This window comes from Drosophila innubila, chromosome X, assembly GCF_004354385.1.
Source record: "Drosophila innubila isolate TH190305 chromosome X, UK_Dinn_1.0, whole genome shotgun sequence".
Lineage (NCBI taxonomy): Eukaryota > Metazoa > Arthropoda > Insecta > Diptera > Drosophilidae > Drosophila > Drosophila innubila.
This window is the reverse complement of record NC_047626.1, coordinates 27,767,712-27,794,892: the sequence shown is the minus strand read 5'-3', so window position 1 is coordinate 27,794,892 and position 27,181 is coordinate 27,767,712. Positions and strand designations below refer to the sequence as shown.

The window sequence follows — 27,181 nt, the reverse complement described above, 5'->3', positions numbered from 1 at the left end:
TTCTTTTTACTTATATGTTGTCGCCACACTTCGAAGAGCTTCTCCTTTTTCAACGTAAGGTTAACTGCAATTAAGTAGAATTGTGAAAAATGCGCAGAAATGCGCAACTTCAGCTTAATAGTACAAATTCAGAATTAATTACTCTACAAAATGCATATAGTCGCATTGCTAACATATGCTAACAAAATTAGTTGTCTTTTTTCAAAGTTACAAAAATTTGGTGCATACTTTTAGGAGTTTGCGTTGCTTGAAATCGTAAAACAAAGAGAACATAAAACACGAAAAAGAGCTTTTGACTATTTGCGTGTGCGGATGAGGGCTTAGTAAGTTTTTGAAAACCCTGTGATGTCCGTGGCAAGATGGGATAATGACCCTACCTGTGGAAAATAGTCTGAAATAATCTGTGTGATAATTGAAGCTCGGAAAGCTCCGAGTTTCTTCAGTTAATCCTTTTAATTTCATTAGAAGTAGTCCAAGATTCTTTCTTCCTGTTTTTCTGCTTATGGAATGCCTGGAATTCCTGAAGTTGGAAGTTCAATAAAGCTGGCCATTGAAATTCCAAAGATCGAAATAATTAGTTCTATAATATCTTTGTTCTTTTTATATTTTTATTAAAAAAAAAATACACTTTCTATTTATTTGTTAAGCAAATGGAACCAATTCGCTAGTGTATATAGCTTTACGTATATATATAAGTTACACAAATATATATGTATGTATGTATGTATATAGGTTTATATATTTGTATGTGTAAAATCGAAAAAAAAAGAAATCGCACGTTTCTCACATATTACAGCGCGTTTGAAAAGGAGACTGCAACGATCCTTTAGGTAGACCTGCCACACCGCGGGGCAGAGCGATAGAAACAGCGTTGAAAATTCGTTGATCCAAACGGGATGGATGAGGTGGAGAGGTGAAGAGGAGGCGCTAACGGAGGCGGAGGCGGAGACGGAGCGATGCTTAGTCTGAGGCATCACGCTGTTGTTGCTCCGTTGCGGACTCGGCACCGCTGCCGGTTTCCTCCTCCTCGGAGTAATCCTCGTCGTGTGTGTGAGTTACCACTGTGGGCGTTGATGGCCGTGTGTGGACAATGGAACTCTGTTAATGAAGCAGGATTAAAGAAACTGATTGTGGAAATAGAGAGATGCTTTCAATCACTTACAGCACGATGCAGATCCTTGCCATCCTTGACGGGAGTAACCGTTGCAGAATTGCTGCTGACGGGCAGCGGCTCCTCGATCGCTTTCACAGCTGAGTTGAGCTTGAATGCGGTGCTGCTGATGCTGAAGCTGCTGGAGCTGGCCTCTTCCATGACTGTCGACGACGAGGAAGATGCCCCCGGTGGAGGAGGCTGATGGGCCTGATCGTGGGCCACTGTCGACTCGTGGGGCAGCAACATGGCCGGAGCACGGAACATGTAGGAGAATGGGTAATAGATGAGATTGAGCAAGGTGGCGGCATAGACATCGGCATATCGGACCACCTGGCTGGAGAAGAAGGTCTGGCGTGAGCCCGAACGGAATAGGGAGCCCATCATGCCATAGGACATGTCCATCTTGTGGGTCACATCTCTAATGCAGGTGCGCAGCTGCGATATGTCCGGCTTGACCTTTGCACTCGAGTCCAGATCACGATAAAGATCGCCCAGCTTAATGTCCAGATTCTGCAGCTCCGCAAACAGTTGACACTCATCCGTCCACACATGCAGCTCCCGCACCAACTCCGGCACAATGAGGAACGTGCGCCAGCCCCGAATCTTCTTCGATTTGAGAATATCGCCAAAGATGTGATCGCCCACATAGAGCACATCCTTGCCTTTGGCATTGATGAACTTGGTAAACAGTTCACACGATCCACCGGAGTAAACCTGACCCGGCTGCAATGGCCCAATGTGTGTTCCAATCTTCAATCCTCCCGTTTTCGTGTCCACCTGTCGCAGCACGGTTCCCTCATCGAAGAACAGCGGCTTCCTGGCATCCACTACGATCACGTCGAAGTAACTCTTCCAATCCCGATGCGGCTCATCTGCATCAGCTCCATGCGGAAAATCAAACAGGTAGCTCATTATCTCATTCGTATACGTGTAATCGCTGTTCGTCAGCATGAAGAGCTTCGCTCCCGATTCACGGATACGGGACAGGACCGTGGGTAGGCGCTTGTCCTTCTTAACATAGTACGCCATATTCTGAGGATGGAACGACAAAAGGATCACTAATTGTTACTTGCATGTTCATTGAAATCAACTCTTATTTGCAATTTTCACAATAGCCGAAAATAAAACGCCCATGTCGCAGTTCATGACTACGAGATACCCTGCTGCTTTAAATTCCCAAAGAAGTATGTGAGCATTTCCATAAATTTCCGAAATTATCTTTTAAATGGATTTTCTTTATCAAGATGAGTAAACCAGTTGCAAGTTTGCACATTTTTTCTACCCTGTGCCCATTAAAAATATGTAACCGGCGGAAGGAGGCGTGGCAGTTCCCATAACGTATATATATTATTGATCTCAAAGACTGTGTGTATAAGAGCAAGAGACTTCAAACTTGGTATGTAGTTTCCTGGATGCCGTGTACAGTTCAAGTTTGTTTTAATTTTTTAATCGAATCGCTTTGTTACATAGCTGCTATAGGAAAGATAAGTCGAAAGTCAAGTTTTAGTATGAAAAATTTCTTTGAGATATCTCAACAAATCTGACAGAACATGCCTTTGGGCTGGTCCTATACATCCCAACCAAATTTGGTTTAAATCAGTCCACTATATAATATTGTTGCCATAGAAACGATAGGTCGAAAATCAAGTTTTAGTATAAACTAGTCAGAAAGGCTATAGAACCCAATTACTTATTTCAATATGTTAAACATAAAAGAACCACGACTGCAAACCTCCAATATTTTGTTAAAGGTTCGGTTCGGCGGTTCGAACCATAGAGCAAGACATTGGTTCGGAATTGGTTTATACACCCCCTGAACCCAAGGTTTAGATTCGAACCTTGGTTCACTATTATACAAAAATTGTATTGCTATACATTTTTCTCTAAATTTTGAACCAATTTAATTTTTATTTTTTTAAGAAATAAAATGTTGATGATAATTGAAATTTATTTGAAAATTTTAATATGACTTATTTTAATCAGAAGTCTCAAATAATTGCGTAATATTAGAAAACCACAAAATTTATGTAATTATTTGTTTTCGAACCGAACCTTTAATTTTGGAAAGCGGTTCGGTTTAGGTTCGGGTTCGCAAAGTAAAAAATTTGAAGGGTTCGGTTCATGATCCGGTTCAGGCTGCTTAAGTACCCGAACCGAACCGGCTTTACAAGGTTCGGTTCAGACCCGGAAAAGACTGGGACACTTACCTGTGTGGTTCGACGCTTTAGGTCGCCATCGGAATGCACCCAGTCGACGGCGCGTCGCACGTCTTGGAAAATCGACTTATAGGTAAATAAAAAATCACCGGCTTTGATGCCGCGTTCAACGCTGTAGAGTATAGAGAAAGAGATCGATCGATAGGGTGGATAATTAAAGTTATAAATATATAAATATTATACAATCAGACAGACTGAAAGTAAGGATTACAGCGCGTCGAATATTGCATCGATTCGACAATCAACTCACCGGACAAAGTCACTGCTATTGGTAAAGAAATCGGTGAGACAGGCCAACAAATAGGTTTCCGGTAAATTGAATAGAGTATTCAGTACATAAACTCTCGACTCGTCTAGCTTGAGAAACTTATTCGGATACAGTTCATACACCTGGTGACTAAAGGGGAGAGCAATTGTAGCATAATAGTCAAATTTGGGATAGATTACTGAACTTACTGCTTGATGAACTCAAAGCCATGCACACAGACCAGAATGTTGCCATAAGCATCAACCTTCAAGAGATTGCCATAAAGAGTATCGAACCAGAGACCACGCACTGGAAATGTTGGATCATACTCAAACTGCAAGATCTCCTTTGGATAACCCATGGACACCAGTCGCTCCTTGACCAAATTGAATCCCAGCTGTTCATATTGCGGAGATTTGTATTCTAAAAATAAAATGAGATTATTAATTTTTATAAATACTATTTCTAGGCTAAAGATAAGTCTCACCTGCCAGTGTATAGTCCATATCAAAGCCATAGTACTTAATGTTCTCCAAATGCAGCGAGCGGTTCACAAATACTCTGTAACAAAAAAAGAGATTTATTTAATAGGTATCATTTATGCTTTAACAACAATTGATCAGCATTATAAATAATATAATTATAAATGGAATTCATGATAAGAAACTCAGAAGATTAATTATCAATGACGCTAGTGACGAAAGCAGCACGAAGGGTGCAAAAGGCGACTAGCAATACCCTTCAGTAATGGGCACTAGTTCGAAACTGGTGAAATAAGTACTTACTAGGGAGCCACCTCTACTTACTTTGCTAACCCTAAGCAATGCGTTTCATCATTTCGTTTTTTGTATGAAATGTCCGCAAAAAGGGTCAATCGCCACCACATCGTTTACCACGAACTAGTGAAATGAGTACCCATGAAAGGGGTACTTACATGGGTACCCATGAAAAGGGTACTTACATGGGTACCCCTGAAAAGGGTACTTACATGGGTACCCATGAAAAGGGTACCCATGCTAGGGGTGGTGATATGGGAACCCATGAGAAGGGTACTTACATGGGTACCCAAGGGTGCTGAAATAGGTCCCCAAAAGTAAAAATTTAAATAATTTATAATTCAATTTTTTTATTATCTAAAATTCCATTTATTTTCTTCAATATCCAATAGCTAAAATAAATAAAACTACTAATTATTTTAATATATATATATTCTTGTTATTATTTATACGTTGTTGTTGTTTTCATGTTCAATTTTGTTTTTGTTGCAACTGGAGTTCTTAAAATAGCGTTTTTTTTGCAGCTGCAAGGCCTTTCGTAGATTGTCCTCAGCTGATCCAGTCCCTTCTACCAAATTGATTGATTGAATGCCATCAACGTTAATGTCAATAATTATGTTGTCATTACAAATAATTGAAGTCAAAAGTTTATTAATTTGATTTTGAATGCCAATGTGTAAATAAAGACCTCCATCGATTTTTGTTATTTCTGCTTTTTTTGGCGAAGTGTATGTGTAAAATGGGGCGACATCTAAATTATTTTTTTTCAATATACGAACTAAGTCGATTGCACAGTCACGGGTCGGCCTATGCTTTAAGAACCATCTTTTTAAGTCGTCATTTAAGTTATTATTATTGTCACTTTCGTTATTTTTTTCACTGTCAATATTATTTGAATTTATTATTTCCTCGACCACTTCCATTTCGATTTCACCGTCATTGTTGCCTTGTTGTTCCTTTTCAAGCGCATTTTCTTCTGCTGCGACACTATTTAACTTGTCTATATATTTTTTTTTCTGTTGCTGTTTAAGTCTTCTTATATGCCGTTCACTATACATATTGTGTTCTTAATTAGAGTGTTATTTTATTGTCGTACCTTTGTTGTTAATTTATATAAGTCACTTTTGTTTTATTTTTTTTAATTAAATTTACACTTTATTCGTATTTGCTGCACTCCAACACTTCTGCTGCACTCCAACAACTTCAATGCTCTCACAAAATTGGTCAACCGGCAAACGCAACAGCGTTCGATCATTGCAAAAGAGCAGAAAGCAAAACGAAAACAAACGGTACTAGCATCACAATTGTTTTTGTAAATTCATAAACAAACAGCGACAGAAAGCATAATCGAAGTTATGTTTTTTTCGGTCATCTATGTCCTATTCGCAAATTAACAAAAACAAATGTGATGCTAATCCGTTACGTTTCGTTTTCGCTTTCGAGCGCACATATTTTTTACTCGGTGGTTCGGCGTTCGCTTACCATAGGGTCAGTAAAGTAAGTACCCATGCACTCGGTGGTTCGGCGTTCGCTTACCATAGGGTCAGTAAAGTAAGTACCCATGCACTCGGTGGTTCGGCGTTCGCTTACCATAGGGTCAGTAAAGTAAGTACCCATGTGGGAAGTAGTGGGGTAGGTAGTTCAAGCATGGCCAATCGCCACCTCCATTACTGCAGGGTATATACAGCTAATATGGAAAATATTCTACGACTGTCCGATCAGATCGAGTTATATACCGATTGAAAGGTTTAGTCCTAACTAACAAAATGGTAAAACTTTTGCTAACTCAAGTGGTTCATGAGATAAGGTGGTGGAGCCGTTGGGGCCATTTGGAAAAATGTTTTATATTTTAATATTATGCAAAAATACGCGTCGATTGATACCTCGATCAATTGCAATATATTGCAATACATGCAATTTTTATTATTTATTATTTATTTAATTTTGTTTTAAATTTATTTATTAAATTGAATATTGCTCGTCACAAAATTTTATATCAGAAATTTTGAAGCATGAAATGACTGTCGTCACTCTCGTAAAGAGGTGTTTTTGGAAGATAATTATAAATGGAATTTATGATAAGAAACTCAGAAGATTACTTATTGAATATAGAACTATAACTTTAGCTTTAATTACAATTGCATTAAAGTTTTAAATACAAAAGTTCAAAATAAGTGTTACATGAAAGCATAATTTATGGCTAACATTTTTTAAATATATTTAATCTGAGATTTTGAATACATATTTATTGTTTTTAATTTTTGAATTCATCACTTTCTGCATTTTTCTTTCTTTCATTTAAACTTATTTGAGAAGCCAATATTAGTTCAAGCAGTATACTGGAGTATAGAAAAAAGATTGGTTTTTTCTTAACCGATTTCACATAAAAATGCGTCAATCTAGTTAGCATTCAACCGACACAAAAAAACAATAAGTAAATGTCCTCGTTGAGCTTCTATGAAGTCAAATTAAGGAAACTATAAAAGCTTTAGTTAAAAGCTGGTTCGATAAACGTGTTAATTATATAAATAGATTTCAATGACGACCATTTCTTAAATAAAGTACATATAGTAAGTGCATTATTGAACAGCCATTGACTCGTGTCGATTGAGTTTTGTTATCGCAAATCGCAAATTGCAATACGCAACTCATTCTCTTTTGACTGCTCCAGGGGCGGGTCAAAAGTTTATCAAAGCGCTTTAAAAGTGCAGTGCTAAATGGAATTAAATAAAATGCAAACGAAATCAAATCAATTCATATCAAAGTGACATTCGATGCGAAAACTAAACTTAATGCACAAAAAATGAATAGCTGAGAATATTATTTAAAATTGTCCGTTGGTCGATGCTTAAATCGAGTACTCGATGCGGTTGCCCGCTGTCTGCTCTGTGACCAGCAATTAGTGTTCAAAAAAAAGCTTGTTGTGCATCCCGCCCTGCCCCCCTCTCCACTGACAGCTCTGTGGCGGAGACACGCCCACTGGCGATGTCGCCCATTTGCGGCAAAAGTCATTAGCAATCGAGTTGCTAGAGACGGCGGCTCACTTGCTGTTTTGAGGCTATGGTTGCTTTCACAACACATGTAACGAGCTTGTCAGCTTTATCAAGCAGCTTTAAAAATTAACAGCCTGCTCAAGTATACGTAAATTAAGTATACGTTCATATGTTTCGAACAGGTGTAAGCTGTCTTTTCGGCGTAAAGTTATTGTTTAGCATTTCTTTCATCTTGCATATGCTTTCAAGGCGCTTTACTACTACGTATATAATTAAAGTCATTCTAGCTAGGATATTTGTACTTCGGTTTTCCCTTGCTGTTTTCTTTTTTATGCTTGGACATTTTCGAAATCTCGTTGTTTTTACTGGCAGACATACTAGTATTTTTGTTTGTGTGCGTTTATTTATTTTGTTGTCCCTTTTTCAATTTGCTTCACTTGAAAATTTGCCAAATAAGCGAAAAGTTGCATCCTTGTCACTGCTGCCGCTGCTACAACAATTTTTGTAGTTGTTGTTGCTGTTGCTGCTGCTGAGAAAGCTTGTTGTTTAACCCAAATTGAACAAAGTGCATAAATCTCATGCACACACACACACACATCCACACACTCCCATACCAAGTGAAGGGGGTCAACGAATACGAGAGACGGCTGCAAATTTGAAATATTTCCGAAATCTCCCCAAAAAAAAAAAAAAAACGGTAATTATTAATTGTACGCTCAGTCGACGTTGCCAATTTTCAACTTACACTTTGCTGCAATTTTCCCCTTTTACTACGTCAATATAAAATTATATATTGCATATATTTATGTTAATCTGACATCGAATAGCGCCTGTTGACCCTGTCGAAAGATCCTCTAAAAATAGCAATCAATGTGAATAAATTGTCGCTAATCTTACGATTTAATTTTGCTGATTTTGTTGATTGCTTATTATTTTTTTACCACAGTCTGCGCGTCAATTAATAAAAATAAAGGAAAATATGTATAAATTTACATACATATATATATGTATATATACATATATATTTATAAATATACTCAACAAATTGCAACGCCATAAATTATTGGATTTATTTTTGTACACGTTGCGCGTTTGCAATAATTAGTTAAAGGGATATATAAATGAGATTGCAAATATGCAGAGTTAAAAGTTTCGCACAAAACATGATTTGAAAACATTTTACCGATTTGTAAACAATAACAAGAGTACTTGTTAATTATTGGTTTTATGATTCTTACATGGTTTTGCATACGCGTTTCGCTCTATTTATTTGTTAGTGTTTATTTAGAATACAGAATAATACAAATTGAACGCGATTTTCAAATTTAAGAGTTACTGAAATTATTAGTTTCAGGGGTTAATGTCATTAAAGCTTATCATTACTCCTAAAAATTTGACATAAGCTACAATCAATTAAGCATATTGAATCAATGCAAGGTTATACCCTCAGAAATTGAATGATCAATAATATATGTGTATATCCATATATCCACATATAGACAATACGCTCTATTGTTTTTGGCCATAATTTTTTATAATGTTGTTGTTGACATTTCCTGACTATTTCGATTTTTTATGGACCTTGACTTATTGTCAAATTTCACAAGCGCCTGAAATGTGAAAAACGTGGCAACTACGCACTAGCACATACACACAGATACATATATCTAACTATATGTATGTATGTACTTTGAATTGGCAACAACATTGCGTATGAGCAATGTTTATAGCTCAGTGCTGGAAGTTACAGGCCATCAAAGAAGTGCAATTGGCGTCGTTTTATGGATGCGTCAATTGTAAAGTCAAAACTTTGTTATTCAAATTGTTGATCAGCGATCGTGTGAGAAAGTGCGCAATCGATTTTCAACCTTGTTATTCCAATTTCAATATATATGTATAGTTCAATATACGAAAACATGCATATTTATATTATTGTTATGCTGCCTGATAAGGCTGAAATCTCAACTCATTATTCAATTGCATCAGAGAACAAATCGCGAAGCGTGCAACTGTTTAAAAAGATAACAAATATAAGTGTATACATATATTTATATATGTTGAGCATACGAGTCTATACTTATAGACATTCTATATATTCTCTATATATGTAGTAGAAGAGGTCTATGATTGCATGTTTCTCATACCATTTGTTGTTGCCGCAGATTGGTATTTTAATTGGGCTGTTGACATTTGCATTGAATATTTTCATTTGTAATTGTTCTTGCTGCTTTTCTTTTCATTTATTTCGTTTTTCATGTTGTTGCTCTTGTTTTTCAATAGATTAACATATTTTGACACGAATTCATTGTCAAGTGCATTGCCATTGTTTCTCTCTTACAAGATAATGTTTAAGGATGAGATCTTAGCTCTTCAACTACTGATAGATCTTTAAAGAGATATTCAGAATTTTTTAGTAAGCAACAAATTGTGATTTGTTCAATAAATGTATGAAAGGTACAAATATGATTTCTATACCTTGGATGTGTAGCAGGCATATAGATTTAAATATCGATTAAATATAATTATATAATACAATATGAATATCAATAATTTAATTATTAAGTAGATTTTTGTAAAACAATTTTTTAAAAATACGAATAAATAAATTTAAAATTAGGAATATCATCCAAAAGCTTTAGATACGAGGACTTTTAATAGATCTGATCACAGGGTATCTCTTAGTCGAGATGAGAAGAACAGACAGAAAATCTAAAGAATTTGCTTAATCAATTAATATAACTAATAAGCTGAATTCAGTTTGGCACACTTATTGAAGTCTTATTTCTCATTTTGTTTCTAGTTTTCACACTTACGAATTAAGCGGTTGTTGCATTTTTATTCTCTCTTTGTTGTTATTATTGATGTTACAGTTGATGTTGTTGCTGTTGTTGCTTGACAGTTGCAACAACAAAGCAGCATTTGCTGCCACTTGAGATTGCTGACTTGTTGCTGTTGTTGTTGTTGCTAACGTTGTTAGTGGACTATGCAATTTCTCTTTAAAATTGCCTTTGTAACAATTTATGCTTGTTTTGTAATTATTATTGCTGTTGTTGTTGTTGTTGTTGTTGTGGTGCATTGTTGGCCTTGATTGTTTTTAAGAAGGATCCTGGCAGTTGTTTAGGCTTAATTGCTTGGCAACTGAAGCAGGACACGACTGAAGCAGGAAATGATTGCTAAAAGTAGGTTTTCTTTTTTTTATGATATCAAACTAACTTTACTTTAGTTTCTATTCAAAATGGGACTGAGTTTGAGCGTTTTAAAAAATAGATAGATTTCTGGATATGAACATGAATAATCGTAATTAATAATTTATTTTGAAAATATGACAACTTTTAGAGAAATGTTTTATAAGAAATGGTCTTACATGATATTTTCGTTTAAACATTTTTGATAATCTAAGAAAATTTGGGTTTTTGGATCATTTTCTTATGTGCGTAGATCTAAGAAGGTTTCTTTATGCAGTAACAGTAAAATGAAAATTGTAAATACTTAAAAACAATACTAAAACAGATAAAAAAACTTATACAATTTGAACTTTTAGCATCAGCTAGTTTTGCCTGGCAGTTATTGTTTTTGTTTTTGAATTGACTTTGGTCGAAAGCGAGTGTAAACAAAAATTTAAAGCTGAACGCTTAGAAAAATGTCGCCGTCTCCATCATTCATATTTAGCCTGAAGGGCAGTTCGATAAACGAGTAGCAAGGATGTCTAGTAGCTGTTTTTGCTGTTATCCTTGCATCGAACTGTGAATTGATCTGCATGAAATGGCGACAGCTTGGCAAAAAATAAGCTTGTATTTTCATAGCTTCATATCCTGTTGCCTGCGATTTCAAATGCTGTTGCTGTTTCTGCAGCGGTGTCTGATTTGATCCAGGATAATGACAATCTACGCCACAGTTGCCAATTACATTTACCATGAACATGGGTAGGAAATGGTCACTACAGAACAATAGCACATATTCATAGCACAACACTTCACATATGTACATATCCTTTCAATTGCGCAATTGTCCAACTGCCAGGGACGAAATGCTTGTAAAACATCAAATATGGTCACCCTAACAACAGACCTCCCAACATTAACAATTTCAACATAAGCTGAAAGCCACATTTCACCGTTAACTAAGCGATAAAACATTTGCATTAAAATAATTAAAACGGGTAATACAAAACTTCAATTGAAGTGACATTTTTCATTACAGCAAATGTACTTTAAAACTTTGATGGGTCTTTAAGTGAAAAAGGAATCTAGTTTTCAATTAAGATATAAAAATATGAGTACTAAATGTTGATTTTAGCTTTTAAAGAATTTAAATTTAATCATTTGGTTCATTGCATGTGCTTTCAATTTTTAAAATTAAAAAAAAAACCTAGCGATGCGAAAATCTTTTTTGCAAATCAATAAATTGTTAAATCGAATGCAATTAATTGAATTTTCTGCTTTTAAAGAGATGAATTTCATCGGTTAGTGGAGTAAATAATTGCAAGGGTTCGGTTCATGATCCGGTTCGGACTGCTGAAAAACCCGAAACGAACCGGCTTGGTTACGAACCAGTTTGCAGCCTAGATTTAAAGTCTGCTTAATATGGTGATATCACAAAAAAAAACTATCCCGTTTCATTACATTTGTTTTAAAGCAAGGAAACGAATAATTGTTCTGTTCTCGTATGTCAACAGAGAATTCCTATTCAACGAGAGTCACGTGGATGATATGGTGGTCAACGCTGCGTATGCGTCATAAATCGCATTGTTCTTAAATTGCGCTGAGTTTCAGTTTGAAGTTTATGTTTCCCTTTGTCAATGACAGTGTCATTAAATGCAGTTTTCAATTCTGACATTCAAAGCTGCCTTGGAGAATTGTTGTTGTTGCTGTTGTTGGACACGTGTGAGCTGGACGTATCTTGGGTTGACTGCCTTTCGTTTACCTGTGCTTGTCACTTGCACAAACACGCAACACAGCAAGCAATTTGAGCCGCAACTTGTCAAAGGAAGCATCATCTGCAGAAGTGCCCAGTTGCCCGGGGCGGAAGTATTTTCATTGATCCAAGAGAATCGAGTAGACTCTTATAGGGAAATGGCTTGAGATAAATATAAATTCTGTGAAATTCATAAGCAATTTTCAGCAAAATTCCAAGTTATGCTGGACTTGGCAAAGTGATATTCTAGAAACTATTTCAGTCTCAAGTACTTGAGAGCTGTGTTGAAAATAGAAAACAGAAAGCGAAGAGAGAGAAAGAAAGTGGCGGATATAAAGACTTCTGCAAGTATTCCAACTAACAAATATATTGATTAAGACAAATGGAAATACAGGAAACTATAAATAAACACTGATTTAAATAGCCAGCTTCAGAATTATTTAGTTAAATTATTCAGTGTTCTATGTATGTAGTTCAAGACCTTGGGTATTTAAAACTGTTTTTTTTTTAACAAATCAAATATTTGCAAGGAGCAGAAAGTATTTTTTTGTAAAATCCAAAAGTTCAAAAGAAAGGTAACAAATATAAAATGAAGTCCCAGTTGTATAGTTTTAATACTCATTCAATATCTATTTAATAACCTATAGTATATCGATTAGGATAGAAATATTTGTATTTAAAAATCGACAGTCCTTAAGAAAGGCTTCTACCTTATACATATGTCACGGGGATTCATTGAGCTCATAAGAGCTCAAAAGATTTTATAATCCGAAAGATTATTTTACTTAAATTTTGACTATTTGGAAGGCCATATTGTTAAATAATATTTTAATTAATCATCTTATCAGCCATTAACCTAATAATGGTTTGAAGAAGGCGTAGATCCTTTAAATTAAGATGTTAATGTACCTTTTATTAAGCCATTTTATCATCTATCATCTAGTAGATGACACTCTAGTCAAGGACTTAACTGTTGTTTTTTTGGTTTATTGCAAACTTCGCACATTCGGCAAAACTCATTCAACTGAAGTACATTGCAATTTGCGGCATGTATGATTATTCAAGGTAGGCAAGAGCTTCATTCAATTAGAGCCCAGGAAACCCCATTCAAATACCATTTAAGCCCCAAGGCTCAAGCAAATTGAATTCTCGAACAAGGTCAGGGGCAAAGGCAACTTCAGCTTAAGCGGGGGGAGGAGGAGGGAGAAGAGAAAAGGGAAAAGGGAGCTGACAGGAGTTTTGACGTTTGGGTAATTTTCAGGGAATGTGTATATGCTCCAATTAAAATCCAAATTACAAACAAACACACCGTCGTATTGTGGTCACATAGCTGAAGGTCTCTGTCTCGAGGAGAGAAGGGGAAACCAGAGCGGTAGTGGGAGGAGGGGAAATAGACCTGGGATCTGGGACCACTTACTCGCCACATGTGCATCAGTGGCGGCACAATTGGGCGATAATTGACTTAATAAGCATAACCACAAAATTAAATAGCAAAACAAATATAAACACACACACATATACACACACACACACACATATACACACACACACACACACACACACACACACACACACACACACACACACACACACACACACACACACACACACACACACACACATTTTAACATGCACACGCACGCACACACAGTCGCATGCATACATGGAAACATGTGGTAGTAAGAACCACAGGAAAACATTAACTCTGGCCAACAAAAATTGTGAAGTGAATACAACTGGTTTAATTTTGTGCTCGACAAGTGAGAAAGCCAATTTGGATTAAGGCCCTGAAGGATAAACGAATAAGATTAAAGAGTAAGTGATGGTCAAAGGAGAACTTGAAGCAATATGACCATCTAAAATGGAGAGAATAAAGAGATAAAGTATTTCAGAGAGGAATAGAAAACTAAAATAACAATGAAAAAAGTAAAGTTCATAAATATGAAGCTTTCTGAAAAGAATTGGAATCCTTAGCGAGGAATGGAAAATAAAAATAAAAACTAAAAATACTAAAATACTTCAAAGAAGGTCAAAAGAAATTGAAAGCTGGTAAAAGACTGAATTGAATTTAGTTATTTTTCTTTACTATTGCATAAATATTTATAAGCGTATTTGTAAGACTTTCTATACTCTCTAAAACTTCTATAGATACATAATTATTTGGTTATAATAACAAATAATTTACATTGAATTCGTTTTATTTCTAAAGGGCAAGTTAGACTGGAAGCAAAACGACCGCAGAATGAAAAACTTCATATAAAAATCTTTCGCTGTTTTTTTTATAAGGAATTTTTCCTTCCGCGGTCGTTTCGCTTCCAGTGTAAATAAACCTTAATGCCGTAATTTTTTGTCTAGAAAAATGTCTGAAATGAATTTGGATGAGAGTGTTTGAAGCACTTATTATTGTTTTAATGTTTTAATCTCAAAACAAAGTAAGGGACAACTACAAGCTGTGCTTTAATCCTTAGGGCAAATTATCAAATGCACAACACAATGCAAGCAATACACAACAATGTACAATTAAGCACACACACAAACACACACACACCAAATGGTAGAGTCCTTTTTGGATATAATTTTTATTATTATTAGCAGGTTGTATGATTTTTCGAAATTCGCGTCGTGTCTCGTCGTCCAAGCGAAACCAAACTGAGTCGAAATTTGTTGAAAAAAGAGGCGACAACGAGGTAATCGTAGATGATGACGACGACGACGACGACGACGACGACCTGTTCTATCTATGTAGAACTTGTTTAGCCCCTGTCCAGAGATCAGTATAGTTGGTCGAGAGCTACGTGGGTTGTGCTCACAGTTCGATGGTCGGGTAGTTTGCGTACTTCGGTGCGTGTGACATTTGTTTTGTGAATAAAAAAGTGAGTATCAACAAAAATAAAACAAAAAATAGAGCTACTCGCACTTTCAAATTTCAAATGGCGGCCCATTGCGTGTGACCTTGGGTCACAGGGGGGGGGAGGGTGGTGAAAAGGAACGAAAGGGGGAGGGTTAATATCTAACCGGCGCATTGTGCGGCTTGTCAATTGATTGAGGGCGGCATAGAATGTGAATGGCGGGGTTAATTAGACAGCAAGGGCTGCCAACCCTCAATGAACGTAACGGTAACGGTACGGCACCCCAGCGAGGTCAAGCGTCATCTTGTTGTTCTTGTTGTTGTTGTTTTTAGTATTCACTGGATGCTGTCGGATTCGTTTGATTTTGCGTTTTGGACAAAAGCAAGCAAGTGAGCGACATAGCTCTGATTAATCAAATAAATAAATAATGGTAAATTAAATTGTTGCTTTTTTTTGGGGGAAAGCAGCGCCAAACTATCTCATTATTTATTGTATATCTGTGGCTTTCCAAACAGCGTGAGAATCATTTAATATGATTAATATTATAATTCAGAAGAAGCGCACCGGAAATGCTCCAAGAAATGGATTTTTGCAAATTAACAAGTACAGTTGAGATTCGTTTTAACGCAAAAGCAGATTATGAACAACAAACTTAATATGTTTGAAAAAAAAAAAAATTATTTTAAAGATTAGATGACTATATACTATACTATAATTATAGTATAATAGAGTGAAATTTTAATTGAAAAAAATCAACATAATTAAAGAATTTTTTAGCATTGAAATTTGATGAAAAATTTAAATATACTTTATCAAATACAGTCAATGCCAATATAATAAATGCTATTAAGACAGACAATTTTTTAAATTTTCGGCAATATTTATCTCAGCTTATCAATTGTTCGTCTCATCAAGTTTGCTTAAAAATATTTGTTGACTTACTAATAAAATGATTAGACAAAGATTCAGCCCTCACTAAACTTCTATCATTCTAATGAATCAAATTTAATAAAAACACGAAACATCTTTATCAAGAACAACAAAGAATTTCTCAACATTTAAAAGCAATTAATAAAAGAAGAATAGAAACTTTGTAATTTCTACAGATAATACTCGAAAGAGAAATTTCTTAATGATAAGATAAGTTACACTCTAAAAAAAGAATTTCAGAAAAAAATAAAATTATAACAATTTAATAGATAATAATGCGACAAGAACAATTCAATATAGTTAATCTAATTCACAAAACACATTTATGCAAATATTTTAAGCAAGTCGAAAACATCCTTTAACTAATCTAATTTTGCCAAGGGTAAATTAAACTATTCAAAAGACAATCTACAGAGTGTTTAATTATTGTCACGGTTAACATTGTTCTGTCTTGGGTCGATATAAATTCAGGATGCAAATCGCGACGAGCACGTAAATGCTGAAGGTTTTGAATGCCAAGTTTTTTGGAGGTGTTTTTTTGGCATCCCGATTTTACGACCATCTTTTACTTCTCTCGTTTCCGCCCTTTACATAGTCGTAAACGTGACATTGGGATAACGGTTAGCGTGGGCGGAGGAGGCGTGGCAAATAGTGGCTACATCAAATGTTATTTGCATTTAAATGACATACACATTCAAATGTAATTTGTGCATTAAAAAATAAAACAGAAATTCGCTCTCTCTCTCTTTCTGTCCCTATTTTATACTCTTAATAAATTGGATTTGTAATAATATTATTTCGTAGTAGTATTATTGTTAGGCTTGTCGATTTGCATAAGTGTCTAATATAAATTTGACTGCAATTAATTACAAGTGACATTTCGATATTTGTTTTAGTTTGTTTTTGCATTTTCTCTAGTTATTTGTTCAATTTAAATGGAAAAATAAAATATTGAATGAAATTATGCAAATCGAAATTTCTTTTTTGCGACATTAATTTGAATTTTGCCTTTAATCATACGATTAGCTTATCTGTAACTAATCAACACAATCAAATCGAATAATAACTGAATTGAAGTATCTGTGGAAATGAAAACAGTTTAAGGACAATGCAAACAAATGGGGTGTCCATAATTCGTTAATTATTGCAGTCTAATGGCATATTTAACAGATATGTGACCTTAATAATTAAATTAATTTTTAAAATGCACTTTTTTTCACTGAAGCTAAAAATTACCTTAGTAGCTGAGTTGAGAATCTACAAATTAAATTTAAAAGCAAGGGCATACCAATGCTATTGATTGATAAAAAACAAAATAGTCAAATAGTTGAAGGCTTATAAAAAATGGTCTAGTTCTTTAAATTCTCTTACTCCTTAATTATAAAGTATCTGTCATATATTATTTTTCAAATCATATTATGCTTGAAGAATTATCTTCTAAAAGTAAAGATTTTGTAACCTCTGTTAAAGATTTACAACACATTTATTTTACATTTATATTTATTTTACAGTAATACAATGCCCATTTAAAATAAATTAAATGCCACTTTATAATATTATGTGCGGAGAACTGAAAAAAAACACTTTAATCAAGCACCGCAAAAGCAATAACAATAATAATAATAACAAAATAAATAATTACGTTGCTCGAAAGGAGCTTTTTTGTTATATGTGCATAAAATAAATTAACAATGCCGAAAACAAATAAAATAAAGAAATCAAAATGGAAATTAAAATTTTAAAACTATAAAATACATTTCACATGTAAATTTCAGGGAAATGCAAATTGTATTAAACTTTTTCTGCTGATGCAGCTTGCCGCATTTTGTTGCAGTAGCAGTTGCCGCTGCTGCTGCAGTTCCAATTGCGGGCTCTTCCGTTTCCGGTGTGGCGAAAAGTTGCAAAGCTTCGGCTACGTGACCCACAGCGAATGTCACGTCGCATCGCTTCGCTTGTTTTGGCCATTTGTAGGCGAAAGGGTTGCACAAAGGTGGCAGGGGCAGGGAGAATTATGTTATGCATATAGCCTTTTGATTTAAGACAACTTTCCCGGACGTTGTTTGCAATTGTGTGTGTTCTGCCTGAACAGGTGAACAGGTCACGTCTTAAGACTCAACTCAACGACAAAATGGACCCGTTTGGAGAGCAGGAAAGGAGGAATGCTAAATACACATATCTCTATTTATAGGGGAAGCGAGTAGCGACAGGGAGACCAAGTGAAAATCCAATTCACAATCGAAAACATAACATAAATGTTAATTTTACATGGTTTAAAAGTGGGGCTGCATTCAGAAATGGAGGAAGTAGGGTTGCTGCTAATCAAAATTGATAAGCAGAGAAGATGAGTTAGCTGCTGGCAAAGCAAAATTACATTAATTGCCTAAATTCAAAACAAGTCGGAAGAGACAAGAATAAAAACAGAAACGTAAAAAAAAGAAGAAAAATTATCGAAATTGCGCATACGTCGCGTGTTGCCGGCAAACTAAACGACGACAGCAATTAGGCAAAATGCCAGCATGCGCCTTACTATTAATTAAGACTAAAAACAGGCAAAGGGGGGTGTGGTGTGGTGTGGGGTGGGGTGGTGAGGGGTGAGGAATGGTGGAAGGGGAAAGATGCTGAGATACGCGTATGGCCAAGGGCACCTTAATAATCGCATAAACCTTCGTTACCTGAGCTGTCAACCTCCCCAGCCCCCTTCGTCTCACACCCCTCCCCACACACACACACACGCGCCGTAAAATATGCAACGACTTTCGTCTAACCAAGTGAAAGTGACAATTACAGTTGCAGAAGTTTCTAAAAAATGAAATAATAACTATCTCCAGATAGAGTGTAGCACGATGGCAGACGCATAAAATTGGGATAGAGCGTTTATAATAAGCATGAAAAAGAGATTAGATAAAGCAATATATAAGCTAAAGCTCGATAGATAGCTGATGAGTGCTTGATAAGCAACTTAAAGATTAGAGTATGAATGAATAAGCCACAAACCAATTGTTACATTTGACTTAAATCGATAGATGACAATGCTGTAACTAGTGACGTTTAGCAACACTGATAATAATAGTAGTCGTTAATAAAATATTAAAAATCGCTTTTGAATAGCTTTTCTTTAATTAAGTTTCTATCGTTGTTGTAATTAAAAAAAATAGAAATATTAAGATCGTTTATCTCAAGTATTTATCAGATATTGAGTTCTTATAAACAAAAGATCAGTCAATATTCTTGTTTAAAGACTTAACAGGAAGTACAGGTGCATAACATTAATATAAAGAGACAGATGAATATAAATATTTATATATCAATCTAATTATTACACGCAATTTGCTGTTGTGAGCCAGCCAGACCGACAAAAACAAAGACAGCCCGAAAGATGGTCACTCTAATGAGTGATGTAGACAAAAGCTTATTGTTTTCGTCGTGCAGTGCAGCTGTTCACAATGGAAACGATTGCATTTGCAGAGATCGTGATTGCAAACTCAGCTGATAGCTGATAAGAGAGCGTAGTTGCTGTTGCTGTTGCTGTTGCTGTTGCTCACCTGTGTCCCAACTCACGCTTATGGCCGTGATAGTTGCTTGTGCCATCGACGGCCAGGTTAAGGCCATTGAGCACCGACTGATCAATGTCCGTTTCGCCAATGGTTTGTGAACGTTCGCGTTCGCGTGCACCGGAATTTATGTTGTTGTTGTTGTTCTTGGTTTTGGAATGTGATGGTTGCACTTCTTGTTGTTGTTGCTGCTGCTGCTGCTGTTGTTGTTGTTGTTGATTTTGTTTTTGTTTTGCTTGTGTTAGCGACATTTTCGTCTGCTGGCTGCTGCTGCTGCTGCTGTTGGTGTTGCCTCTGCTACTGCTACTGTAACTGCGACTGCGACTGGTTAGCCAAAAGCGCCAAAGAGCAATGCCAGCTAAGTTGCGACGTCGCGTCGCTGCCGATAAACGAGAGTTCAGAGCTCTTTAAAAAAGCACAGCTCAGGCTGAGAGAGAGCGAGTGAGCGCACGCGTGCAAAATGTGAAGAAAGGGAAAGAATCCGAAGCAGCAAACAAAACAAAAACAAGTACAAGCAATGTGGCGTCTTATCAGCTGTTGGCAGAAACGTAACGAATCTATGCGATGACAGCGCAGCAGCAGCGTTCACAGAGTGGAATGATCTTCTCTTCAGCTAAAAGCTTAGTTCTGCTGCTTCTTACTACAATTACTACAACTACTACTACTACTATTGTTATTATTGTTTTTGTTATTGTTGTGTAATTCTCTCTTTTTGACAATTTATGCTGAGAGCATTGAAAGCTTATCACAGAAACCGAAACAAAAACAGAAAGAGAAAGAGAACACGCACATTCACACGAAAAAAAAAATATAACAAATACAAGTGTACGTAGTAGTACAACAAGAATAACAATTGGATTTTGGTTTGCCTTTTGCGGTGTAGAGAGTTTATGACGAGAACAACAATTTCGGTCAACGTTCGAATTTCAACTGACGGCGACGTCGACGGCGACGCTCATCGAATGCAACGTTGTAGAAATGGGAAGGAAGCAGAAGCAGCAGCAGCAGCAGCAGCAGCAACAGCAGCAGCAATAACAGCAGAGGCAACGACAACAATTACAAAACGGCAAATAAGCAAAACTGAGAGAATAAACGCAGTTGAGCGACGCGCGCATGCTCTCCTCGAAAGCTCTTCGTCTCTGTATTTGCGTGTCAAAGAGTAGGCGCACTTACAAAGCACAGCTGTGTGCTATTTGTTGTAGTTGTTCGTGCTGTTGTTGTTCTTGTTTGCCGTAGACGATTCGAGTCGTTGTTGTTTTTAATGCCTTTTATGCAATAAATATTAAGTGTTGTGGGCTTTATTTCTCTTGCCTCTCTTCTTCTTGCCTTGAGGGCATTTTGACTTTGACATTAGTGAGGGTCAGGTTATAAATTTAATCCGCTTAAATTCTTACATGTATCTATATATGTATATTTGTATGTACGTAGCTATTCATTAATACATACACATAAATACGATCCACTTAATGTAGGGCATACAATCTTCGGTGAGCTGGTGAGTGTTGCTTTTACCCGTTTTATCTTCACGCCATAAAGTGAACAGACGAGTACACTCGAAAATAGCTGCGACCAATGGAAATTTCAGTGTGTCAGTCGGAAAGACGCGTTTGAAAGCAAATGAGAAATTATAAATAGCACAAAAGCAACATCACAACATAACAACAACGCCAACAACTCCAACAAAAACAAGTCCATGTTGAAGACTATTCAAACATGGATCGTTTTTTTAGGCGTATGCACAAGTGTGGGTTTGTGACTTCGCTAAACAGACAACGGAATTTATTGTACATATTTTTTTTTTATTAGTATTTCATTTTTGGGTTTCTTTTTATCGTTTTAAAATGTGAAACGTGTAACGTATTTATGACAGATCTATGAGTATGATTATACAATAGTTAATGTATTCATATGTATTCACATGGATTCATTCAGATTTTTATTTGAATATGCAAATCATATTGAATGCTTTGACACCTTTGACTGTCAAATTGCTTTGATTTTTGGTTATTGGGGCCACATTAATTATAGGACAGTGCCTTCGAACTGTTTTCCCTCATCTTATAATTTAGAGTTTAATACCACAAAAACATGATGTTTTATTCACAAATTAAATAATAACTTTATGTATTGGAATTCGAAATAAGTTAAATATACGAGTATGTATCTTGACAATGACCAAACATACTGCAACCACTGTACTTCCAATTATAAGATTGATTTGTTTTGTGCGTGGACTCAAAAAATATTCTATAAGCCTAGTCAGCTTGTCTATCTATCTACCTACATATAGACATACATATGTACATATATATACATATGTTAACCTATGTAGGTATTAACATGAAAATGCTATACTCGTACCATATCGGATTGCCATCTGTTTATCGATTTGTTTTACTACCAATATATAAATCACACAAAAAAAACTCGACAAAAGGTAAAAGTCTAGTAACGAAAACATATTCCAGCCTCAAAATTACTGATATCCAATTTTGTGACGAACAAAATAAAGTTTAATATACAATTTTTAAATAAAAATATAAATTTAAAAAAAAAAACACGAAAGTTGTGCGCAAAATGGGTGCGCTATCACGAACATGATAAAGACTTTTTGAGCAGTGCCGAATGCCAATTTAACGAAATTTTACGTTTTACAACATATTGCAATTTAACAAAAATCGTTAGAGCCATTTTGTCGCCAAAATGTAAGCTAAAAAACCTTATTTCACCTGTAAAATGTTTCCTGAATACTTTAGACTAAAAGTTTAAAGGTACGCCTAAAAGTCCTCAAAACTACCTTTCCAACGATATATAGGACAATCTGTAGCTTCTATGGTTTGAAAACTGTTTGGGTTTTAATTTTAGCGGGAAATAGCGTTTTCAAGCTAAACTAGCGTTTTTTTTTTAAGTCGTAGAACAAACATTTCTAGATTCTCGAAAAGGAATAAATCCCCATCACTACATCTAAGCTTTTTTAGCACTTTGATACAAACAGACAAACAAGCAAACTGACTTTTCATTTCATTTTAAGAAGTCCACTTAAAATTTAAAATTTTTTTATCTTTTGAACCAGTTATCGGATTTGTGTGATCGAGGTATCATATATCGACGCGTATTTTTTTAATTCTAATTTTTAAAAAATAAAAAAGTTTACCAAAAGACCCCAACAGCCCCATTAGCTGCAATCATTTAAATATTGCCCCTCCCACTTTCACCCCCGTATCTCATGACCCAGGTGAGTAAGAATAAGTATGCCATTTTGTAAGTTAGGACTTAACCTTTCGATCGGTATATAGCTTGATCTGATCGGACAGTCGTAGCAAATTTTCCAAATTAGCTGTATATATTGCTAGTCGCCTTTCGCACCCTTCGTGCTGCTTTCGTCACTAGCGCGAGCTGCCGTCAGCAGTGATATAAATTTTCAGCAGGTAAAGTAAAATGCGAGTATTTCAGGAAATAAACCAATACATATTTTGGAAGATATTTCATCGGAAATTAGTATCTTTATTGTTGTAGCTTTTGACTTATGAGTCACTATCTTTTAGATCATAATAGTCGCCGACTTATCACGAGTGTTATATGTACTTAAGCCTCAAAGTGACAACTTTTATAACAAACATGTCTAAAATTAGAGCTCATTATTCAGAATTCGCCCGCATTCCACACTGTACTCATACAGTTTTTTGTTTACATACTCGTACTTATTTTTGTGTATGGAAACGAGTATTTCATGGAAAACCATTTTAAAAATCAATAGAGTTTTTATTGAAAGCATCTGATTTTCTGCTCATCTGTTTGTTTACTCTCATAATTGTCGATAAATTGAAAAGAATTTCATAAAAAAATGTAAAAAAGGACAAATATTGGGATAAACTCAATTGGGCATCCACAAAGAGTAACCGATTGTCTGTAGTGTGTCAATGTTAGACGCCTTACTCGCCAAAGCAAAAGAGTAGACAGTCTGACAGATGGACTCACAGATAGTCATCTATCTATGTATATTAGTTGAGTATATGCCTGTGTGTGTGTGTGTGTTTACAACCTGTCACTCGGTGGAAAATGCAGTTGACACTCGGCAAAGTGCCCACTCAAAAATCGGCAAACAAGCCGCCCAGAAAACTGGTTGATAATATGGAACCAACAAAAATAAGTTCATACTTACATACTTACATATGTGACTTACTTACAAATATACACTCTCTCACAGACGTGTATTTATAATTAAACAAACGAAATAACAAAAATCATAAGTTTCAAGTCAAGTCGACGTGCAAATACTCTTACTTACAGTTATAATTGTTATCAAATCTATCTTTGGTACGCTTTATGGCTGTTTAAATAAATATTGTTGACTTTGAGATTAAAATAGTGATACATGTTTAAATACATATAATAATAATAATTTATTTGTATAGATTATAATCTATAATTCGAGGATATTGATATTAACTAAAGAATATTGAAAAAATTTAATGACAATAAGTTGAGTTTACAAATACATATTTAATTTGTATTATTATCTGCGTTATAAACCACATGATAAAATCAACATGCTTTTTTTTAACTATGGTATATCAGAAATACTTGCACGTTGTTATTTTGTTGTGTCCCTGGTATATATGAATGTACTCGTACGTATACATATGTGCTTACTTAGTTGTAGCTGTAGTTGTAGTTGTAGTTGCTGTTGTTGTTCTCAGCGTCTGTGCTCAGAGATAAGGCGATAAGGTAGCAGCAGTGTTTTGCATTCGACATTGGCCGTGAACGGCCCGAAAGCAGCGACTCTCTTACTCTATGTAGAATTCTAGAATTCTAGAGCATTAAGTAAGCATGTGATACGGCACTGAGAGAATTTCGAGGTGTGGAAAATTTACTAATTAAATATGAAAATTGGAAGAAATGTTGATAAGCTTTATTAATTGGCTCATCATTGTCAACATTATGCATTGGCATTAACATCAGCATCAGAACTGTCTTAAACATTAGAGTTTGTTTATTATATAGATTTAACCATAATATTAGCATAAGTATTATATTATCATTAGTATTCGAATAGCCATTACAATTAGCTTTAGCTTTACAAGCTTACGCGTAAGTATCATTATTATAATGTCATTTAAATTTTCCATTAAAAAATTTAAAATCATTATCTATTGAAATGTTTACTTTATCTTCAACTGATAATTTGTTTCTTCAAAGATATCAATATTCAATAATCACAGTTTGTTATTATTATTAGCTTTGTATCTTAGCAAATTGTTTAGAAAAGTTTAAGTTTATTTAACCTTGACAATAGTTAAATTTGCTCAGAACTTTTCACAAAAGAAGCTAACCTATGTCACCTATGTATATATGAAAAGGTTACAGAAAATCAAAGTAACAGTCACAACATGAGCAACAACAACAACAAGGTTTTACATAAGTAATGCTAATGATAAGAACTAGGTGGGGTCAATCTTGAAAGCCTAATGAGCAATGTAGAAGTCTCTCAATGTCAGCCCCACGTCGAGTTTATTTGCAGTAATCGTAGTTTCATCTAAGGTCTCCCTTTCCCTTTACCCAACAGCCGAATGTCTGCGCCTTTACTTGCGTGACGTCACATATTCTCAATACTGTTGACAAGGTAACGATAAGTAAGGAAAATGCGAATATTGAGATACCATCAAAGTTGAATTTTATAATATAATTTACAAATCCTAAGTTCTATTAAAGAAGGCAGATAATTAAAAGTAGTTACATGTAAAATTAAGGAACTAGTTTCAATTAGAGATTTATTTTCTTAAGAAGTTCAAATTGAATTAGAAATAAATGCAGAAATAGAAATAGATGCAAAAATTTATCAATAAGGCTGACTACCGTTTCGGAAAAATAATAATTATAGACATTTTAATTTTGTTTTTATATTTTATTATTTATAGTTTTACATATATAATATAATATATTATATATATTTTAAATTATTATTATACCCGTTACTTAAAACAATAGTAAAATGGTATATTGTGTTTGTTTGTATGTATGTAAGAAGGAGAAGGCACGCAGACTAAATTGGCGTTGGAACAGGTCGTTTTTTTTTAACTTTGCCACGCCCCCTTCCGCCCCCCGCCCACGCAAATCGCGAAAGAACGCCACGAATAGAGTTTTGAAGATAATTCGGTTTTTGTGGCAATTTACGTTATCTATTAATATTATTGACTATCCCACTCATTCGCAGCAAGATCGGACAAGTAGAACGGTAGTAATAGCTAACCAAAGGTACAAGTAGTTTTTATTAGATAGTAATTTCTATAAAGTACTTTTATATATATTGAAATAAGTAACGGGTATTCTATGGTCGGGATCTCGACTATAGCCTTTTCGACTTTTTTATAATTATAATATATATACGGGACAGTTCCCAATTTTGAAAAGTATGTTATGAGAAACTGAACAAATTTAAAAGAGTCTTTTAGTCGACTCATATCCATATGTATTTATAATGCTTACACACCCACATACACACACCTGAGGGTCTGTGTGTGTTAATTTTGACTTGCACTTACCTGTGGGCTGCATGGCGATAATACTTTTTGGGTACCGAACAGGGACCGGGAGTGTTGGGCGCTGAGTCGCTCATTTCACACTGCATTATCCCGTATAGGAGTGATGGAGAAATACAGAGAGAGAGAGAGAGAGGATGTAAATGGAATTATTGCAGTATTATAAAGAAAACACAGATACTGCCATACACACATGCAAAGATGCAGAAGTCTATGTAAGTACAAAAAAGGAGCATCTTTAAATTGCATGTGACAGAGATTGGATTGTAAGTGGATGCTAAGTAGAAGGCGGTGCAGTAAAAGCAATTAAGTGCATAAAAGAACATCGGCAGAGCAAATCTTTTACGCTCTTACATACATGCATGTATATATATATATATATATATATGTGTGTGTGTGCGTGTGTGTGCGTATGCATGAGTGACACAATTGGCACAGCTTGCTAATGAGCTTTGCTGCAGCTGATTGATGTCTGTATGTCTGTTAGTCTGTATGTGTCACGCTTATACATTCATATATTCATACGTACATGCATAACATATGTATATGTGTCCGTCTCGCTCCCTCATTCTCTTTCGTACTTACTTGGTAGGGCATGTCATCATACTCTCTCGCGAACTGAGCTTGAGCCTGAGCCTGAGCTTCTGTCATGCTGGCCGCAGCCTCTTGAGACATTGTTGTCATTTTGCCTAAGCTAGCATAGGTGCTGCCGCAGCTGCAGCTTTTTCCTTTGTGCTTCTGCTTTTGGCTGTTGCCTTTGTTGTTGTTGTTGCTGTTGTTGCTTCTCCCGCTGTCGCTGCTGCTGCTGCTGCTGCAGTTGCTCAGTTGGCGCAGCTGGGCGGCGTAATTTGTAATTTGTGCTTGGCTTCTTGTTGTTGTTATTCTTGAGTTTGCTTTGTCTGTTTCTGCTCTATTTCTTGTTAATGTTGTGGATTTGGATTTGGAATTGGTTGTTCTTGTTGCTGTTTGGCTACGAGTAAACTGCAAAGTGTTTGGACCATTGCGTAAGTTCT

General features: G+C 35.5%; 1 protein-coding gene across 2 annotated transcripts; it reads right to left on the bottom strand.

Moving 5' to 3' along the window:
- Nucleotides 1-591: 591 nt before the first annotated feature.
- Nucleotides 592-26,890, bottom strand: LOC117780273 (cytosolic purine 5'-nucleotidase). 2 transcript variants are annotated; one of them, XM_034616732.1, is made up of 8 exons: nucleotides 26,754-26,890; nucleotides 26,172-26,251; nucleotides 4,104-4,177; nucleotides 3,826-4,039; nucleotides 3,620-3,766; nucleotides 3,361-3,481; nucleotides 1,163-2,185; nucleotides 595-1,098 (listed from the first exon to the last, which is right to left on the bottom strand). In XM_034616732.1, exons 1-8 carry the CDS (start codon nucleotides 26,850-26,852, stop codon nucleotides 961-963), a joined length of 1,896 nt encoding a protein of 631 aa, XP_034472623.1. In that variant the 5' UTR covers nucleotides 26,853-26,890; the 3' UTR covers nucleotides 595-960. The 2 variants fall into 2 exon arrangements, with proteins under 2 accessions (XP_034472630.1, XP_034472623.1); XM_034616739.1 differs by lacking the exons at nucleotides 26,172-26,251; nucleotides 26,754-26,890 and adding an exon at nucleotides 19,621-20,479 and having other exon boundaries at nucleotides 592-1,098.
- Between the last annotated feature and the right edge of the window lie 291 nt (nucleotides 26,891-27,181).

Bases quoted from the DNA above. Each gene is read 5' to 3' on its own strand.
- LOC117780273 (XM_034616739.1), bottom strand. From the start codon at position 19,880: ATGTCGCTAACACAAGCAAAACAAAAACAAAATCAACAACAACAACAA. The intron at 4,178-19,620 runs GTGAGCAACAGC...TTTTTGTTACAG, and splicing joins AAGCGTGAGTTGGGACACAG to AGTATTTGTGAACCGCTCGC. The intron at 1,099-1,162 runs GTAAGTGATTGA...CTTCATTAACAG, and splicing joins GCAAGGATCTGCATCGTGCT to AGTTCCATTGTCCACACACG.